Genomic DNA, 19109 nt, shown 5'->3' with positions numbered 1-19109 from the left:
CTTCCCTGCATGGATTCCAATGAAATGGTATCCTTTTTTAAATAAAGGAGATTAAGATGCATGGGATCCAAGGTATCTTGGCTGCTTGGATTCAGAATTGCCCATAGCAGTCAGAGTAGTGGTGGAAAAGTGCTTTTCTGGCTAGAGGTCCATGATTAGTGATGTTCTGCAGGGATCCATACTGCGACTTCTGCTGTTGTGATATATATAAATGACTGGATGAAAACATAGATGGGTGGGATAGTATGTTTACAGATGACAGAGTTGTGGATAGTGTAGAAGGTTGTCAAAGGATACAGTGGAATAATCTGAGGTATAGATAGGATTGACAGTCGGAGTCTCTCTCTTCCCCTCCCAGAGTTGAAATGTCTAATACAATGGGGCACGCACTGAAGGTGAGATGGGGAAGTTTAAAGGAGATGTGGTGAGCAAGGATTTAAAAAGAGGTAGGTGTCTGGAACGCGCTGCTGGCAGATATGATATGGGTGTTTAAGGGGCTTTTAGAAAAGCACATGCACCAAGAGATTATTTAATTTGGTATCAACATCAGCACAACACTGTGGGTCGAAGGGCCTGTTTTATATTCTGAGGAGGCCAAAACTGTGAAACAATATTCCAGATATGGGGTAGGGCAGGCAGAATCAGCAAGGGGAAATCCCAAAACTCAGTTTACACTTGTGGGATTGCCCATTCCAATTACACCCCTCCTCCCATTGCCAATGACATAACAGGAATCTCGATGTTCAACATTGGGCTCCCCAGTGCCCTCTACCATGAGAATCTCCATTCGTGAAAGAGGGTCATACATAGAATACAGCACAGAACAGGTCCTTCGGCCCACGATGTTGTGCCGAGCTTTATCGGAAACGAAGATCAAGCTATCCCACTCCCCATCATCCTGGTGTGCTCCATGTGCCTATCCAATAACTGCTTAAATGTTCCTAAACTGTCTGACTCCACTATCACTGCAGGCAGTCCATTCCATACCCCAACCACTCTGCGTAAAGAACTTACCTCTGATATCCTTCCTATATCTCCCACCATGAACCCTATAGTTATGCCCCCTTGTAATAGCTCCATCCACCCAAGGAAATAGTCTTTGAACGTTCACTCTATCTATCCCCTTCATCATTTTATAAACCTCCATTAAGTCTCCCCTCAACCTCCTCCGCTCCAGAGAGAACAGCCCTAGCTCCTTCAACCTTTCCTCATAAGACCTACCCTCCAAACCAGGCAGCATCCTGGTAATCTCCTTTGCACTCTTTCCAGCGCTTCCACATCCTTCTTATAGAGAGGTGACCAGAACTGCACACAATATTCCAAATGTGGTCTCACCAAGGTCCTGTACAGTTGCAGCATAACCCCACGGCTCTTAAACTCCAACCCCCTGTTAATAAAAGCTAACACACTATAGGCCTTCTTCACAGCTCTATCCACTTGAGTGGCAACCTTTAGAGATCTGTGGATATGGACCCAAAGATCTCTCTGTTCCTCCACAGTCTTCAGAACCCTGCCGTTGACCCTGTAATCCACATTTAAATTAGTCCTACCAAAATGAATCACCTCACATTTATCAGGGTTAAACTCCATCTGCCATTTTTCAGCCCAGCTTTGCATCCTATCTATGTCTCTTTGCAGTCTACAACAGCCCTCCACTTCATCCACCAATCTTGGTGTCATCAGCAAATTTACTGATCCACCCTACAGCCCCCTCCTCTAGGTCATTAATAAATTTTTTTTTAAAAATCACAAATAGCAGAGGACCAAGCACTGATCCCTGCGGCACTCCGCTAGCAACCTGCCTCCAATCCGAAAATTTTCCATCCACCACCACCCTCTGTCTTCGATCAGATAGCCAGTTACCTATCCAAACGGCCAACTTTCCCTCTATCCCGCACCTCCTTACTTTCATTACAAGCCGACCATGGGGGACCTTATCAAACGCCTTACTAAAATCCATGTATATGACATCAACTGCCCTACCTTCATCAACACACTTAGTTACCTCCTCAAAAAATTCTATCAAATTTGTGAGGCACGACTTGCCCTTCACGAATCCGTGCTGACTACCCTGGATTAATCCGCATCTTTCTAAATGGTCGTAAATCCCATCCCCAAGGACCGTTTCCATCAACTTACCAACCACCGAAGAAAGACTAACCGGCCTATAATTACCAGGGTCATTTCTATTCCCTTTCTTAAACTTTCATGTCCAGGCAATGCCATGGAAGGGCTGAACAGGTGGGGTGCAGGTTCTATTTTTGTACCAATCTTATGAACTAGAGCCCACAACTGACAGGGTGATGTCCAAATCCCTAAAAGAAAACACAGTAGAGGAAGCCACCCTTGGGGCCTGTGGCTCCTGTGCCATCTTTCCTACCTGCTATGTGCCACTGTCTAAAAAGAAAAATGAGAGTTCCACCCAGGGACTCGCCAACACCCTATATAACTGCAGCACAGTCGTTAGCACTGCTGCCTCACAGCGCCAGGGACTGAGGTTCGATTCCTGGCTTGGGTCACTGGAGTTTGCACGTTCTCCCCTGGGCTTCCTCCCACAGTCCAGAGATGTGCAGGTTAGCTGGATTGGCCATGCTAAATTGTCCCTTAGTGTCAGAGGGGCTAGCTAGGGTAAATGAATGGGGTTATAGGGATAGGGCTTGGGTGGGTTGGTGTCCGGTGCAGACTCGATGAGCTGAATGGCCTCCTTCTGCACTGTAGGATTCTATGAAAACTTCCTTACTTTTATATTGTGGGGAGGTGATGGCCCAGTGGTATCATCCCTAGACTATTAATGCAGAAATTCAGCTAATGTTCTGGGGACAAATCCAACCATGACAGATGGTGGAATTTGAATTCAAATATTTTTTTAAAAATCTGGATTTAAAGAATCTACTGACAACCATGAAACCATTGTCACAAAAACCCATCTGGTTCACTAATGTCCTTTAGGGAAGGAAATCTGCCGTCTCTATCCACTCTGGCCTACGTGACTCAGAGCCACAACAATGTAGTTGACTCTCCACTGCCCTCCAAGGGCAATTACAGATGGGCAATAAATGTTAGCCAGCCAGCAATAGCCATGTCCCATGAATGAATAAAAAAAATTCCATTCACCTTGTAATAAACAACATTCAATGTGACTTCCTAATCACCAGCTGTACTTTCATACTGGCTTTGTGATTCATGTACCAATCTCATTCCAATTGTATAGTATATTGCTTTTCTGTTCTTCCTGTCAAAGTGGACTAGTTTACATTTTAACTTATTGGCATCTCTTTGCAGACTAATATTCTCTTCACAACTTACTCGTGACATCAGCAACATTCATCCAAGTTATTGTTAGAGATTGTATATTTTGAGGCCCCAGCACGGATCTCTGCAGCATTTTACTAGTTACATCTTGTCAACCCAAAAATGATCATTTATTCCTACTCTTTCCTGTTAGCTGACCAATCCTCTACCTCTGCTAATATGTTGCTGGACATCATGAACTCTTTTATGTACTAATCTTTGATGTGGCATCTTAAATGCCTCCTGGAAATCCAAGTACACCACATAGATAGGTTCCTCTTTATCCATGTTGCGTGATACTTACTGAAAGAATTCTAATAAATTAGTCAAATAGGATTTCCCTTTCCTATGCAGACTCTGATTGCACAAGATTTTTTAAGTGCCCAGCTACACTAACTGATTCCAGCTTCCCTGCCCATGACAGAAGTCAAGCTAACTGGCCTATAATTTCCTCCTGAAAACAATAAGTTTGGAATCAGAATGGATGAACTTTTCTGTCAGAGCCACAGATTCCCAGCTTGGGTCACTGTGTAGAGTTTGCATGTTCTTGTCATGTCTGGGTGGGTTTCCTTCAGGTGCTCCAGTTTCCTCCAACACTCCAAAGAGGTGCAGGTTAGGTTGACTGGCCATGCCAAATTGCCACGGTGTCGGGGGACTGGTAGGATAAATACATGGGGTTATGGGGATAGGGTTTGGGTAGGTTGGTGGTTGGTGCAGACTCGATGGGCCAAATGGCCTCCTTCTGCACTATAGGGACTCTGATAAAACAAGTGTTCTATATACACACTAGATCTGAATAAGTTCAAGTTGCACATGGTGTTGTCGGTTTTTGAAAGGGATTGAAATATTGCATTCTGGCACTCTAATGCACCAAATCAGTGTTAACAAGAATTACTATGCTGGACCTTAGTTGCACTTCCAGCATGAGGCACGGAGGGGAAAAAAAAAAAGGTGTTGTCAGTGGGTAAATCATCTCAGCATGCATTTTTATACCATTTAATAGTCAGTGGAATGTTGGCACTGCAAAAGGCATGGGAGTTGGCCAATAACCTACTGAGTTGCAGAGACAAATGTTCTGGGAGAACTAATAGGGGAAAAAAAAAAGAATGCAACTGTCATATTACCTCTGATACTTGGTTATACTGGGCATTTTAAACTGCCTTTTCTCTAGTTGGGAGTGATTGGTTACATTTTCCAGTATTTAAAATTTTCAAATTTCCAACATTTACAGGTTTTTTTGTTTTACATAAAGATTAGTCCATAACAAAGTATACGCTGCCTCATTGATTTCTACCTTTGTTTCAGACAGTGTCTTTCCTGTGTTTCGATGCCTCCTCCACAGGTCCGGGTGCATCCTGTCCATTTGGCCCATTCTCCCCACCAATAGGCAGTATTATCTAGTCCTTCTTCTAAACTATTGGAGGTCTGGGCCACTTGCTAGGGAAAAGAAAAGAGAAGTTATATTTATTTTTAAATAGGAGCCGAATTGACTTGCATGAACAGTCAGATTTGGGAGTGCATTGGGGTTAAAAGCATGGAAAATGACAAGTATGGAGGCTGGGAGGATAACTCCAAACACCCTCAAGGGAGAGACAGGACAGGTTGTTAATTTTAATATGTAAAATGCTCAAAGCAATATTAACATGGCTTTTGGAATTTAATCGTGGCTGCGCTGATTTCCCAGAAGTATGATGAAGACACAGCAGTAATTGAGGAGGCAGAAAACAGGGAAAAAATGCCCAGAAGTACAGAAACTTGCAGCCGATTTCTTGCCTGATTATGGTGAAAAATTTTGTTCAGTCCTTGAGGCACTACTTTCACACCGAGCTTGAATGACTGATCTCCATGGGGCAGCAGTGTGATTAGCACAGCTGCCTCAGCACCAGGGATCCAGGTCACTGTCTGGAGTCCTCACAAGTTTCCTCCCACGGTCCAGAAGAAATCAAGAACAAAAACAGTACAGCACAAGAACAGGCTCTTCAGCCCTCCAAGCTTGCGCCAATAATGTTGTCCTATCTAGACCAACTGCCTGTATCCCTCCATTTCCTGGCTGTTCATGTGTCTATCCAGATATGTCTTAAAATGTTGCTGATGTGTTTGCCTTAAGCAATTCCCTTGGCATTCCAGGCCACTACCACTTTTTAAAAAAACTTCACTCGCACATCTCCACTGAACCTTTCCCCCTTTTGATTGTCATTTCTGCCCTGGGAAAAGCTTCCAACTGTTCACCCTATGCCCCTCAATTTTATAAACTTCTATCAAATCACCCCTCAGCCTCTCCAGGGAGAACAATCCCAGTTTATTCCATCTCTTCATAGCTAATACCCACCATACCAGGCAACATCCTGGTAAACCTTTTCTGTACTCTCTCCAAAGCCTCCACATCCTTCTGGTAGTGTAGTGTAGTGACCAGAATTGGACAGTATTCCAAGTGTGGCCTAACAGTATAACTCCGAGTTTGTTGCAGAGTAATGCCTCTGCACCAAAATCAAAAAACAAATTCCATGGCAGGGACATCCCCACCTTTTACACTGGAACCTCCCTTCTCCTTCAAAACTACCATCCTTAGTCCCTGTTCCTATTCACATTCCTCCTCAAAGCCAGTCTTCTTCTCCCCCCCGCCCCTAGATTGCAAATACATTGCCATCCAGCTCCTTTTGTCTTACACCCAACAGTTAAAGCCAACAACATTTGCACATTGTCATCTCTTATCTTGCTCATCCTTTCCTCAATGTTTAAAACAATTGGCCACCTAGCCTGTTACCTCGAGCCACACGGGGAGGAGGGGGGGAATAAAAGAGAAAAAAAAGGTAGGGTAACTGGACAGCATTCATGTCGAGATGTACTTCTGAGGCTGTACATTTGGAACATTGAGCACAGTTTTGGGCCCCATATCTAAGGAAGGATGTGCTAGCCTTGGAAAGGGTCCAGAGAATGGTCACAAGAATGATCCCTGGAATGAAGAGCTGGTCATACGAGGAATGGTTGAGGACTCTGGGTCTGTATTCGTTGGAGTTCAGAAGGATGAAGGGGAGTGGACGTGGGGAGGATGCTTCCACTAGTAGGAAAAACCTAGAACCAGAGGGCACAACCTCAGGCTAAAGGGACGATCCTTTAAAACAGAGATGAGGAGGAATTTCTTCAGCCAGAGGGTGGCGAATTTGTGGAACTCTTTGGTGCAGAAGGCTGCGGAGGCCAGGTCATTGAGCGTCTTTAAGACAGACAGATTGGTTCTTGATTAATAAGGGGATCAGGGGTTATGGGGAAAAAACAGGAGAATGGGGATGAGAAAAATATCATCCATGATTGAATGGTGGAACAGACTCAATGGGCAGAGTGGCCTCATTCTGTTCCTATGTCTTATGGTCAGCTCTTTCAAGGAGCTGACAGAGGTACAACAGGCCAAAAGTCTCCTTATGTGCTGTAAGTTTCTATGATTCTAGCAATAGCTTCTATTTTGTTCTGCTAATTTTTAACCTGGACTAGGGCATTGAATGCAGCTGCTGCTCAGTTTTGTGGTAATGGAGAAATCTTCAAAATTAAGGTACAGGATGTCTATATGAACAGGATTGTTCGTGTCCTGGAACAACTTAATTCAGGCAGGATCTGCCTGCAGGCTAGTTCCTCAATACAGCCAGAAACACTTTTCTCCAAACCACCTCAAATGAATTGGATTCCAGGACAAGACCCCCCCCATCACTAACTTTATTGGAGCAACTATGGTAAGGAAAGCAAATGCAGAAGTTTGATCAGAACATTCCCCAGAACTTCCTTCCTCTTATATTTAACTCAAGCAATTCCTGCTTTATGTTAAATTTTATAAAAACAAATAAAACCATACAAGAGTAATAAAATCCTGTTGCCCAGAGTATTGTGTCCGAGTTGCTTTGCAAAAATTGTTGTTTGCAAGGAGTCTACAGGGCATGGCTGGGTTTAGGCAATTTGCCCAGGGTGGTTGCAAACATATTTCAACTCCAGCAGACATCTAAATAGTTATCTCTTTGTAACTGCAGTCAAACCCTAAACAAATATTTGGTTTCAGAAAACATTCAGTCCCATAGCAGAGATGTTATTCAAGACATAACATTCAAAACCAGAATTAGTAAAAGCCTGAAAAAGTGACCTACACAAGCAGAATGATTTAACATTCTGTGCCCAAAAAGACGTGAACTAAGTAGCTGGCACATTTACACAAAACCACTTAGTCTCATAACCTACAAAGTAAGAGCCACACAAGTGCTACATAACCTAGGCATCATCCACTGAAAATAGTTTTTTCCATCCCCATCTTACTTAAACTGTAAGAAAGAAGTTGGCAAGCTCTCTCCCATAATACTTCACAAGTACATTCCAAATCCTAGCGATGCTGTCTGAGGGAGGTACTCCCCACAGGCTTGGGGAAAATTTTATATAAAAACACTAGACAGAAAAATGAATAGCTTTCCCGTAGGGACTGCAATAAAATCACATGTTATTTAGAAAACGACCAGCAGATTCAAGGTTTGACATTTCAGCTAAAACAACAGAAATACTGGCAACAATGATTAGCAAACAGTTGTATTAATTATTTTTCTCACAGGTAACAGTTGTGATGCCAGTCATGGTATGTATTTTTGTCCAAAACACTTACCTGAAGAACTCAAAGGAAAAGAATGATTTTAAACCATAAAATATATAATGTAAAAGTATAAAACTGGGAAACATGGACTTCATACTCACATGTAATGTCACAGCAGCAACATTTTCAATAAATAATGCAACAGCAATCAGACAATGCATGAAGACCGCTGCATCCCAACACAAAGTACCTTTGGAGTTCAATTTAACTAAAGTCATACTGGAAGAAAGCAAACATATGGAAGATTACTGAAAGTTTAAAGATTTGCTAATAAATTGAAGGAATATCAAATATATTTGCATATAATGTAATTATTAAATTGGCAAAGAGCACTTCTAGGACTGTATGACAATGCATTGGAGTCACTTACCCTGTAGGAGAAGGGAAAAAAAAAAAAATCACATCCTACATGCAACCCTTTATTAACAATAGAAACCTGGAGGATGGGAATTGTAGTCACAAGGTTGCATTCCATTGCTTCAAGGTGCATTGCACTTGTACATCAACCCGCTGTACCAACTGCAAAGGAGTATTTTGTTATGCTAAACTGGTTTATTCCAAAGATGGGAACATTGGACAGAATTTAATCCAGCCAGCTGTGATGAAAAACATCACCGGAGCCCACCAAATCACAGAAGGTACACCTCAGCCTGCCAGCAGCAGGAAAACCTCCCATGCTCAGGTCAGGGACAGGAAGGGAGCAATGTGCCTGAACCACTACTAAATCATGTGGGCTCAGGGATACACAGTTCTCCCATGGCTCCTGAAGGCCATCCAACAAATCCTGTTGGGTTGGCCCTCAGCCTCAGGTGGACATCCCTCATTGGCAGGCAAAGTCCATACAGAATTGCCAGTACCAGCCACTGCTCATGGCGGTGCTGTCACCATTGTAGAGTTGCCAGTCTTTGATTGGCCAGCTGCTCTCAGGGGGCAGGCACTTAATCTGGAGGGACTCCCCCGACAGAATAAACTAGCATGGTTTTCACTGGAAAGATGAAGGCTGAGGCGAGACTTGATAGAGTCTACAAAATTATGAGGCATAGACAGACTGGATAAGTCAGAGGTTCTTTCCCCCCCAGGATGGAAGTATCAATTACAAGGGGACATGGGTTCAAGGAGAGAGGAGGAAAGTTTTTCATGGAGTGGTGGGTGCCTGGAACACACTGTCAGAGGTGATGGAAGCAGGCACATTAGCAACATTTAAGAGGGATCTGGATGGGTACATGAATAGGGAGGGTTACAGGCCAAGGGCAGAGGGCTTTTTAGTTTAGTTAGGACATCAAGATCGGCACAAGCTTGGAGGGCCAAAGGACCTGTTCCTGTGCTGTACTTTAGAACATAGAAAAGCTACAGCACAAACAGGCCCTTCGGCCCACAAGTTGCACCGAACAATTTCCTTACCTTCTAGGCTCATCTATAACCCTCTATCTTACTAACCTCCATGAACCTATTCAAAAGCCTCTTAAAAGACTCAATCAAATCCGCTTCAACCACCACTACCAGCAGCCGATTCCACGCACCCACTGCCCTGAGTGAAAAACTTACCCCTAACATCTCCTCTATACCTACTCCCCAGCACCCTAAACCTGTGGCCTCTCATGACAACCATTTCAGCCCTGGGTAAAAGCCTCTGAGAATCCACTATCAATACCTCTCAACATCTTATACACCTCTATCAGGTCACCTCATCCTTTGCCTCTCCAAGGAGAATAGACCTAGCTCTCAACCTATCCTCATAAGGCATACCACTTAATCCCAGCAACATCCTCGTAAATCTCCTCTGCACCCATTCTATGGCTTCCACATCCTTTCTGTAATGAGGCGACCAGAACTGGGCACAGTACTCCAGGTGGGGTCTGACCAGGGTCCTATACAGCTGCAGCATTATCTCCCAATTTCTAAACTCAATTCCTCTATTGATGAAGGCCAGTACTCCATACACATTCTTAACCACAGCCTCCACCTGCGATGCCGCTTTGAGCGTCCTATGAACCCGGATCCCAAGATCCCTCTGTTCTTCCACACTGCCAAGCATCTTACCCTTAATATTATATTCTTCCACCCTATTCGACCTGCCAAAATGAACCACCACACACTTATCTGGGTTGAAGTCTATCTGCCACTTCTCCACCCAGTCTTGCATCTTATCTATGTCTCGTTGTAACTGCTGACATCCCTCTACACTATCCACAACACCTCCAACCTTTGTGTCATCAGCAAACTTGCCAACCCATCCTTCCACTTCCTCATCCAGGTCGTTTATAAAAATCACAAAGAGCAAGGGTCCCAGAACAGATCCCTGGGGCACCCCACTGGTGACCGACCTCCACTCTGAAAAAGACCTATCTACAACCACTCTTTGCCTTCTGTGGGCAAGCCAGTTCTGAATCCACAAAGCAACGTCCCCTTGTATCCCATGCCCCTTCACTTTCTCCATAAGCCTTGCATGGGGCACCTTATCAAACGCCTTACTGAAATCCATATAAACCACATCTACCGCTCTTCCCCCATCTAAGCGTCTAGTCACATCTTCAAAAAACTCAGTCGGACTTGGTTTAGAAGCAATGCAGGGGTCCCTCCAGATGCAAAAACCAGTGAATGAGAACCTATCACTAACACCAGATTCTGGCTACTGTGTTAGTTACAGACATGTTTGCAAGTACATGGGAAATGGGAATGGGAAACTAGTATAATTAACAGTGACTCAAACTACTGGACTGCTGCAAAAAGCATCCAGTTCTGGAAGGAAACTCTGCCGCCTTTTGCTAGGTTAGCCTATGTGATTTGTCACACTAAAACATACACTTCACAGCCTTCTGAATTGGCTAACTTAACCCCATATGTTCAAGGCAGCAGCTCAGTACCACCTGCACCAGGGCAATTAAGGATAAGTAATAAATGATAGAATCCCTACAGTGCAGAAGGAGGCCATTCAGCACATCAAGCCTGCACCAACAACATTCCCACCCAGGTCCTATCCCCATAACCCCCCCACATTGATCCTGCTAATTCCCCTGACACCAAGGGGCAATTTAGCATGGCCAATCAACCTAACCTGCACATCTTTGGACCTTGGGAGGGAACCGGAGCACCCGGAGGAAACCCACACAGACATGGGGGCGAATGTGCAAACTCCACACAGACAATGACCTGAGGCTGCAATTGAACCTGGATCTCTGGCACTGTAAGACAGCAGTGCTAACCACGGTGGCAGCTTTATCAATAGAAAATAGAACATAGAACAGTACAGCACAGGAGCAGGCCCTTTGATCCACAATGTTGTGCTGAACATGACACCAAATTAAACTCATCCCTTTTGCCTGCCCTTCGTCCATATTCTCCTATTCATGTGCTTATCTAAAAGCCTCTTAAACACCCCTATCGTATCTGGCTGCACCACCACCCTTGGAAACACGTTCCAGGCACCTACCACTAAAACAGAAACTTTCTCCCTTGCACCTTACGTGCATGCCCCCTAGTATTAGGCATTTCAACTCTGGGAAAAAGATTCGATTTTCAATTTTATCTATGCCTCTCAATGTTATAGACTTCTATCATGTCTCCCCTCAGCCACTCCAGAGAAAACGACCCTAGTTTGCCCAGCCTTTCCTCATAGCTCATACCATCTAACCCAAGCAGCATCCTGATAAACTTCTCCTGCACCATCTCAAAAGCATCCAAATCCTTCTTGTAATGCGTTGGCCAGAACAGAACACAATACTCTAAATATGGCCCAACCAAAGTTTTATAAAGCTGCAACATGACATCCTGCCCCGACCATTAAAGGCAAGCATGCCATAAACCTTCTTTACCAACCTATCTACTCATGTGGCCACTTTCAGGCAGCAATGGACTTAACCCCAATATCCCTCTGTACATCAATGCTGTTCATGGTTCTGTCAGTGACTAACATTTGATCTCCCAAAGTGCAGCACCTCACTTGCCCGGATTAAACTCCATCTGCCATTTCTCTGCCCATATCTGTAACTGACCTATATCCCACTGTATCCTTTGACAACCTTCTACACTATGCAGACTTTAACCTACCCATCTACAGTTGGCAAAAGTCTCAGTATGGATCCTTGCAGAACGCCACTAGTCAAGGACCTCCAGCCAGAAAAACACCTTTCAACCACCACTGACTGTGGGCAAGCCAATTCTGAATCCAAGCAGCCAAGACACTGTGGATCCCATGCATCTTAATCTTCTGAATGAGCCTACCATGAGGGACCTTATCAAAAGCCTTACTAAAATCCATGTTGACAACATACAGTGCTCTATCCTCAGATTACCTTTGTCACCTCCTTGAAAAAAAACAATCAAGTTAGTAAGACATGACCTGCCCCAGACAAAGCCATGCTTTTCCAAATGCACCCAAATCCTATCCCTAGCCATTTCAGCCCTGGGAAAAAGCCTCCGAGAGTCCACCCGATCTCTACCTCTCAACATCTTGTACGCCTCTAAAAGGTCACCTCTCATCCTTGGTCTCTATCCCTACAAATCTTCTCCAATAGCTTCTCAATCACCATCTAATTGCTCAGGGTCTGCTGGATTCTGAGGACTGGCCCAAAGAAGATGAAGATCTGGTAGAACTGCGCACACTGAGTTGAAAGCCATCAGTACACACAATCGAGCAAAGAAACAGGAACTTCCCAGACTTGCCAGAGTAGAGTTTAAAAAAAACAGGAATTAAGTCAGTTTAGGAAAGTCTATAATTTCCTGGATTATCCCTTTTCCCCCCCTTCGGGAACAGAGAGGAAGAACATTAGCTACTTGCCAGTCCTCCAGGATGTCTCCAGTAGCTAATGAGGTTACAAAGATCTTTGTCAGGGCCCCAGCAATCTCCTCTCTCAATCTCTGATAGAATACCATCAGGCCCGAGGGACATATCTACCTTAATGCTCTTCAAGTGATCCGACGCTACTTCTGTCTTGATCTCAATGCCCTAGCATATTAGAATGCTCCACACTGATCTCACTATACAACATAGAAAAAATACAGCACAAACAGGCCTTTCGGCCCACAAGTTGCGCCAGTCATGTCCCTACCTACCTAGGCTTACCTATAACCCTCAATCCTATTAAGTCCCATGTACTCATCCAGAAGTCTCTTAAAAGACCCTATCGAGTTTGCCTCCACCACCACTGACGGCAGCCGATTCCACTCACCCACTGCCCTCAGTGAAAAACTTACCCCTGACATCTCCTCTGTACCTACTCCCCAGCACCTTAAACCTGTGTCCTCTCGTAGCAGCCATTTCATAGAACATAGAACATTACAGCGCAGAACAGGCCCTTCGGCCCACGATGTTGCACCGACCAGTTAAAAAAAAAACTGTGACCCTCCAACCTAAACCAATTTCTTTTCGTCCATGAACCTATCTACGGATCTCTTAAACGCCCCCAAACTAGGCGCATTTACTACTGATGCTGGCAGGGCATTCCAATCCCTCACCACCCTCTGGGTAAAGAACCTACCCCTGACATCGGTTCTATAACTACCCCCCCTCAATTTAAAGCCATGCCCCCTCGTGCTGGATTTCTCCATCAGAGGAAAAAGGCTATCACTATCCACCCTATCTAAACCTCTAATCATCTTATATGTTTCAATAAGATCCCCTCTTAGCCGCCGCCTTTCCAGCGAAAACAATCCCAAATCCCTCAGCCTCTCCTCATAGGATCTCCCCTCCATACCAGGCAACATCCTGGTAAACCTCCTCTGCACCCTCTCCAAAGCCTCCACATCCTTCCTGTAATGTGGGGACCAGAACTGCACACAGTACTCCAAGTGCGGCCGCACCAGAGTTGTGTACAGTTGCAACATAACGCTACGACTCCTAAATTCAATCCCCCTACCAATAAACGCCAAGACACCATATGCCTTCTTAACAACCTTATCTACTTGATTCCCAACTTTCAGGGATCTATGCACACATACACCTAGATCCCTCTGCTCCTCCACACTATTCAAAGTCCTCCCGTTAGCCCTATACTCAACACATCTGTTATTCCTACCAAAGTGAATTACCTCACACTTCTCCGCATTAAACTCCATCCGCCACCTCTCGGCCCAACTTTGCAACCTGTCTAAGTCTTCCTGCAAACTACGACACCCTTCCTCACTGTCTACCACACCACCGACTTTGGTGTCATCAGCAAATTTGCTAATCCACCCAACTATACCCTCATCCAGATCATTAATAAATATTACAAACAGCAGTGGCCCCAAAACAGATCCCTGAGGTACACCACTTGTAACCGCACTCCATGATGAATATTTACTATCAACCACCACCCTCTGTTTCCTATCCGCTAGCCAATTCCTGATCCAATTTCCTAGATCACCCCCAATCCCATACATCTGCATTTTCTGCAGAAGCCTACCATGGTGAACCTTATCAAACGCCTTACTAAAATCCATATATACCACGTCCACTGCCTTGCCCCCATCCACCTCCTTGGTCACTTTCTCAAAAAACTCAATAAGGTTAGTAAGGCACGACCTACCTGCCACAAAACCATGCTGACTATCACCTATCAATTCATTACTCTCCAAATAACTATAAATCCTATCCCTTATAATTTTTTCCAACATCTTGCCGACAACAGAAGTGAGACTCACCGGTCTATAATTCCCGGGGAAGTCTCTGTTCCCCTTCTTAAACAATGGGACAACATTCGCTAACCTCCAATCTTCTGGTACTATACCAGAGGCCAACGACGACCTGAAGATCAGAGCCAGAGGCTCTGCAATCACTTCTCTTGCCTCCCAGAGAATCCTTGGATAAATCCCATCCGGACCAGGGGATTTATCTATTTTCAGACCCTCCAGAATATCCTGCACATCCTCCTTATCAACTGTAATACTGTCTATTCTACTCCCTTGCAACCCAGTGTCCTCCTCAGCTATATTCATGTCCCCTTGCGTGAACACCGAAGAGAAATATTGGTTCAATGCCTCACCAATCTCCTCCGGTTCCACACATAACTTCCCTCTGCCATCTATAACTGGCCCTAAACTTGCCCTAACCAACCTTCTGTTCTTGACATACCTATAGAACGCCTTAGGATTCTCTTTAACCCTATCCGCCAAAGTCTTCTCATGTCCCCTTTTAGCCCTTCTAAGCTCGCTCTTCAACTCCCTCTTAGCCAATCTAAAGCTTTCTAGTGCACTACCCGAGTGCTCACGTCTCATCCGAACATAAGCCTCCTTTTTCTTTTTAACCAACAAAGAAACTTTTTTGGTGCACCACGGTTCCCTAGCCCTACCAATTCCTCCTTGCCTGACAGGGACATACCTATCACAGACTCGCAGTAGCTGCTCCTTGAAAAAACTCCACATGTCGGACGTTCCCAGTCCCTGTAATCTCCTAGTCCAACCTATGTTTCCTAATTCTCTCCTAATAGCCTCATAATTACCCTTCCCCCAGCTAAAACCACTGGCCCGAGGTTCATGCCTATCCCTTTCCATCACTAAGGTGAACGTAACCGAATTGTGGTTTTCAGCCCTGGGAAAAAGCCTCAGAGTCCACCCGATCTATACCTCTCAACATCTTGTACACCTCTATCAGGTCACCTCTCATCCTTCGTCTCACCAAGGAGAAAAGACCGAGCTCCCTCAGCCGATCCTCATAAGGCATGCCAACCAATCCAGGCAACATCCTTGTAAATCTTCTCTGCACCCTTTCAATCATTTCCACATCCCTCCTGTAATGAGGCGACCAGAACTGAGCACAGTACTCCAAGTGGGGTCTGACGAGGGTCTTATAAAGCTGCATCATTATCTCCGCACTCCTAAACTCAATCCCTCGATTGATAAAGGCCAGCACACCATACGCCTTCTTAACCACCTCCTCTACCTGCGAGGCCGATTTAAGACCCCAAGGTCTTCTGATCCTCTACACTGCTAAGAGTCTTACCCTTGATTTTATACTCCTTCATCCCATTTGACCTGCCAAAATTGACCACTAAACATTTATCCGGGTTGAAGTCCATCTGCCACTTCTCCGCCCAGTCTTGCATCCTATCTATGTCACGCTGCAGCTTCTGACATCCCTCCAACCTATCCACAACACCAACCTTCGTGTCGTCGGCAAACTTACCAACCCATCCCTCCACTTCCTCATCCAGGTCATTTATGAAAATGACAAACAGCATGGGTCCCAGAACAGATCCCTGGGGCACTCCACTGGTGACCGACCTCCATTCAGAAAAAGACCTGTCTACAACCACTCTCTGCTTTCTGCAGGCAAGCCAGTTCCGAATCCACAAGGCAACAGCCCCTTGGATCCCATGCCCTCACTTTCTCGAAGTCTTGCATGGGGGACCTTATCGAACGCCTTGCTGAAGTCCATGTAAACCACATCTACCGCTTTTCCTTCGTCAATGTGTTTAGTCACATTTTCAAAGAACTCCACCAGGCTCGTAAGGCACGATTTGCCTTTGACAAAGCCGTGCTGACTACTTTTGAGCATACTAAACTTCTCCAAATGTTCATAAATCCTGTCCCTCAGGATCTTCTCCATCAACTTACCAACCACTGAGGTTCGACTCACCGGTCAGTAATTTCCTGGGCTATCCCTATTCCCTTTCTTGAATATGGGAACCACATCCGCAATCCTCCGGAACCTCTCCCGTCTCCATCGACAATGCAAAAATCATCACCAGAGGCTCTGCAATCTCTTCCCTCGCCTCCCACAGTAATCTGGGGTACATCCCATCCAGTCCCGGCGACTTATCTATCGTGACGCTATTCAAAATTTCCAACACATCCTCTTTCTTAATGTCCACATACTCAATCTTTTCAGTCCGCCTCAATCCTGTAGTACAACCACCCAGGTCTTTCCACCGTGAATACCGAGGTAAAATATTCATTAAGCACCTCTGCTATTTCTTCCACTTCTGTACAGACTCTCACACCTTTTATAGGTCCTATTCCTTAATATCTCATCCTTTTACTCTTCACATATTTATAGAACGCCTTAGGGTTCTCCTTAATCTTACCTGCCAAGTCCTTCTCGTGACCCCTTCTGGCTCTCCTAATTTCTTTCTTCTTGTCCTTCTCCTTGGTGAATACTGAAGCAAAGTACTCATTTAGGATCTCACCCACATGCTCTGCCTCCAAGCACAAGTTCCCCCTTTTATCCTTGATGGTCCTACCCTCTCCCTAGTTATCCTCTTGTTAAAACATGCATACAATGCCTTGGGATTCTCTTCAACCCTACTTGCCAAAGTCATTTCATAGCCTCTCCTTGCTCTCCTAATTCCCTGCTTTTTTTATATTCCTCATAGGCTCTGTCCAATTTTAGCTTCTTAAACCATGTTTCTTTTTTCGTTAATTCACAACCTCCCTTGTCCTTCCTCCTGATGACATCCACATCACTCGAATGACTAAGAACTGCAAATAGCACTGATTAAGGATTGGTCAACAGCCTCCTAAATCAACAAATGGAATTATTTTATTTTTGAATTTATCTTCCTGGATTCTCACAATCTATTTCCATTCACAGAAATAAACACTTGCTATTTTCCCAGATCAATGGGTATTACAGTAGTTTTACTCCCTCATTATAGTATACAACAGTCACTGGAAGAATACTGCTGGTTATTTAGATATTTATCTGATGTTACAACCAATATAAAATAATAAGTCAATAGTTTCTGGTAAAAATAATAAACTGTTAGCACTGCAACATCTCCAGTATCTACTGAAGCATTAATAAATATTATTCTACAAACTGATTAATTTGGTATTTTTTTATTGCATCAGTCCAGTAGATTTTAGTACATTATTCCTTGACTCATGTTAGTTTGTGCCTAAAGCCATTTGGACTTTAACAACTAGTGCACGTGCTATCCAGATAAAGTGTGCATTTTATATCATGCAAGTAAAATTCCCCCAGTATGCAGTATCATCAGGTGAGTGCACTCAGATTTTACGATACTTTCTCTGCACCAATGTATTAATCCATAAATTTTAAAGAACATTACTATGCCATGTAGATTTTCACTTTGTTGACACTCTGAACTTTAATGGCAGATGGCTAAACATTACAGGGTCATTTGGTATTGATTAAATCCAGAAACATAGAATACTACAGTGCAAAGAGGCCCTTCAGCCCATCAAGTCTGCACCAACATATGAAAGATGTTGACCTGCCCACCTCATCCCACTTGTAAGCACTGAATGTTATGTCGTGCCAAGTACTCATCCTGGTACTTTTTTAAAAGGATGCAAGGCATCCCACCTCCACCCCCCTCCCAGGCAGTACATGCCAGACCATCACCACCCCCTGGGTTAAAATGTTTTTCCCTCAAATCCCCCGTAACTTGTGCCTCCCTCATAACTGATCCTTCAGCCAAGGAGAACAGCTGCTCCCTATCCACACCCCTCAGTCTTCTCTGCTCCCTCTCGGAATAAAATCAAGAAAGAAAGTATTTCACACGTTAGATTATAACTACTGCCACCATTCAAAAATACACATTTGTTTCACAAATGGGACGAATTGTTGCTGATGGATAAGTGGCTTTTCTCCATAAAAACATTAATATTCTGGACACCTAAAGTATTAAAGGGGATTGTGTAATTTTCGGACTGTTTCACTGCAAATCCTAAACGTGCAATCTGTTTATGGCCAGAGAACAGAAACAGACAGAAATGAGCATCGTGCCTGCACGAATATATTCACAGAAACCCTGGCATTCTTCAAATATCTCCAGATCGACTTGGCGGGCTCTGTAAAGTCTAAACAAGTTAGGAAAGGGGATAACGTGGCCGGTCCGTCAATTTAATTTTACCTTTACTGGCCTTCTAGCCTGATGTCCGAATCAACGATGACCACAAGCGCCAGATGACCAGCGGCTCCAGTGGCCGACTGCCCCGAGTACGAAGCACCCGGTTTTTCGGGGCTCCGCAGCAGGATGAGGCGAGGCACAGTACACCAAGACCAAGTCACTGCCCACTACCGGCTCCCACAGTGATTTCCAGCCGCTAGTTACCCGGCTTTTTATTCCTGACACCAGCGCCGCCTTCCCGCCTCCCGCGGCTCGCGCTCCTCCTCCAGCTGCAATGCGCCTGCGCCATTCCAGCCCCGCCTTCTCTGCGGCTGCGCCGTTGCGCCAAACGCTAACACGCATGTGCCGGCGACGCCCAGCTCCCTCTGCGCATGCGCACCTTACCACCGCTGTCAGCGCCACGTGAC

At 44.7% G+C, this 19109-nt stretch overlaps 1 protein-coding gene across 1 annotated transcript in view; it reads right to left on the bottom strand.

Moving 5' to 3' along the window:
- The window catches only part of ttc16 (tetratricopeptide repeat domain 16), a 183780-nt gene extending 164936 nt beyond the window's left edge, over window positions 1–18844 (bottom strand). Inside the window, exons 1-3 of the mRNA XM_078226122.1 lie at window positions 18706–18844; window positions 8011–8128; window positions 4586–4728 (exon numbers count right to left, since the gene is read on the bottom strand). Coding sequence (XP_078082248.1) covers window positions 4586–4728; window positions 8011–8127 — 260 coding nt within the window. The 5' untranslated portion in view covers window position 8128; window positions 18706–18844. The remainder of the gene's footprint in view (window positions 1–4585; window positions 4729–8010; window positions 8129–18705) is intronic.
- Window positions 18845–19109: the final 265 nt, after the last annotated feature.

Source organism: Mustelus asterias, chromosome 13 (assembly GCF_964213995.1).
Source record: "Mustelus asterias chromosome 13, sMusAst1.hap1.1, whole genome shotgun sequence".
Classification (NCBI taxonomy): Eukaryota; Metazoa; Chordata; class Chondrichthyes; order Carcharhiniformes; family Triakidae; genus Mustelus; species Mustelus asterias.
The sequence above is the reverse complement of the archived record's forward strand: the minus strand, read 5'-3'. Positions and strand labels throughout refer to the sequence as shown.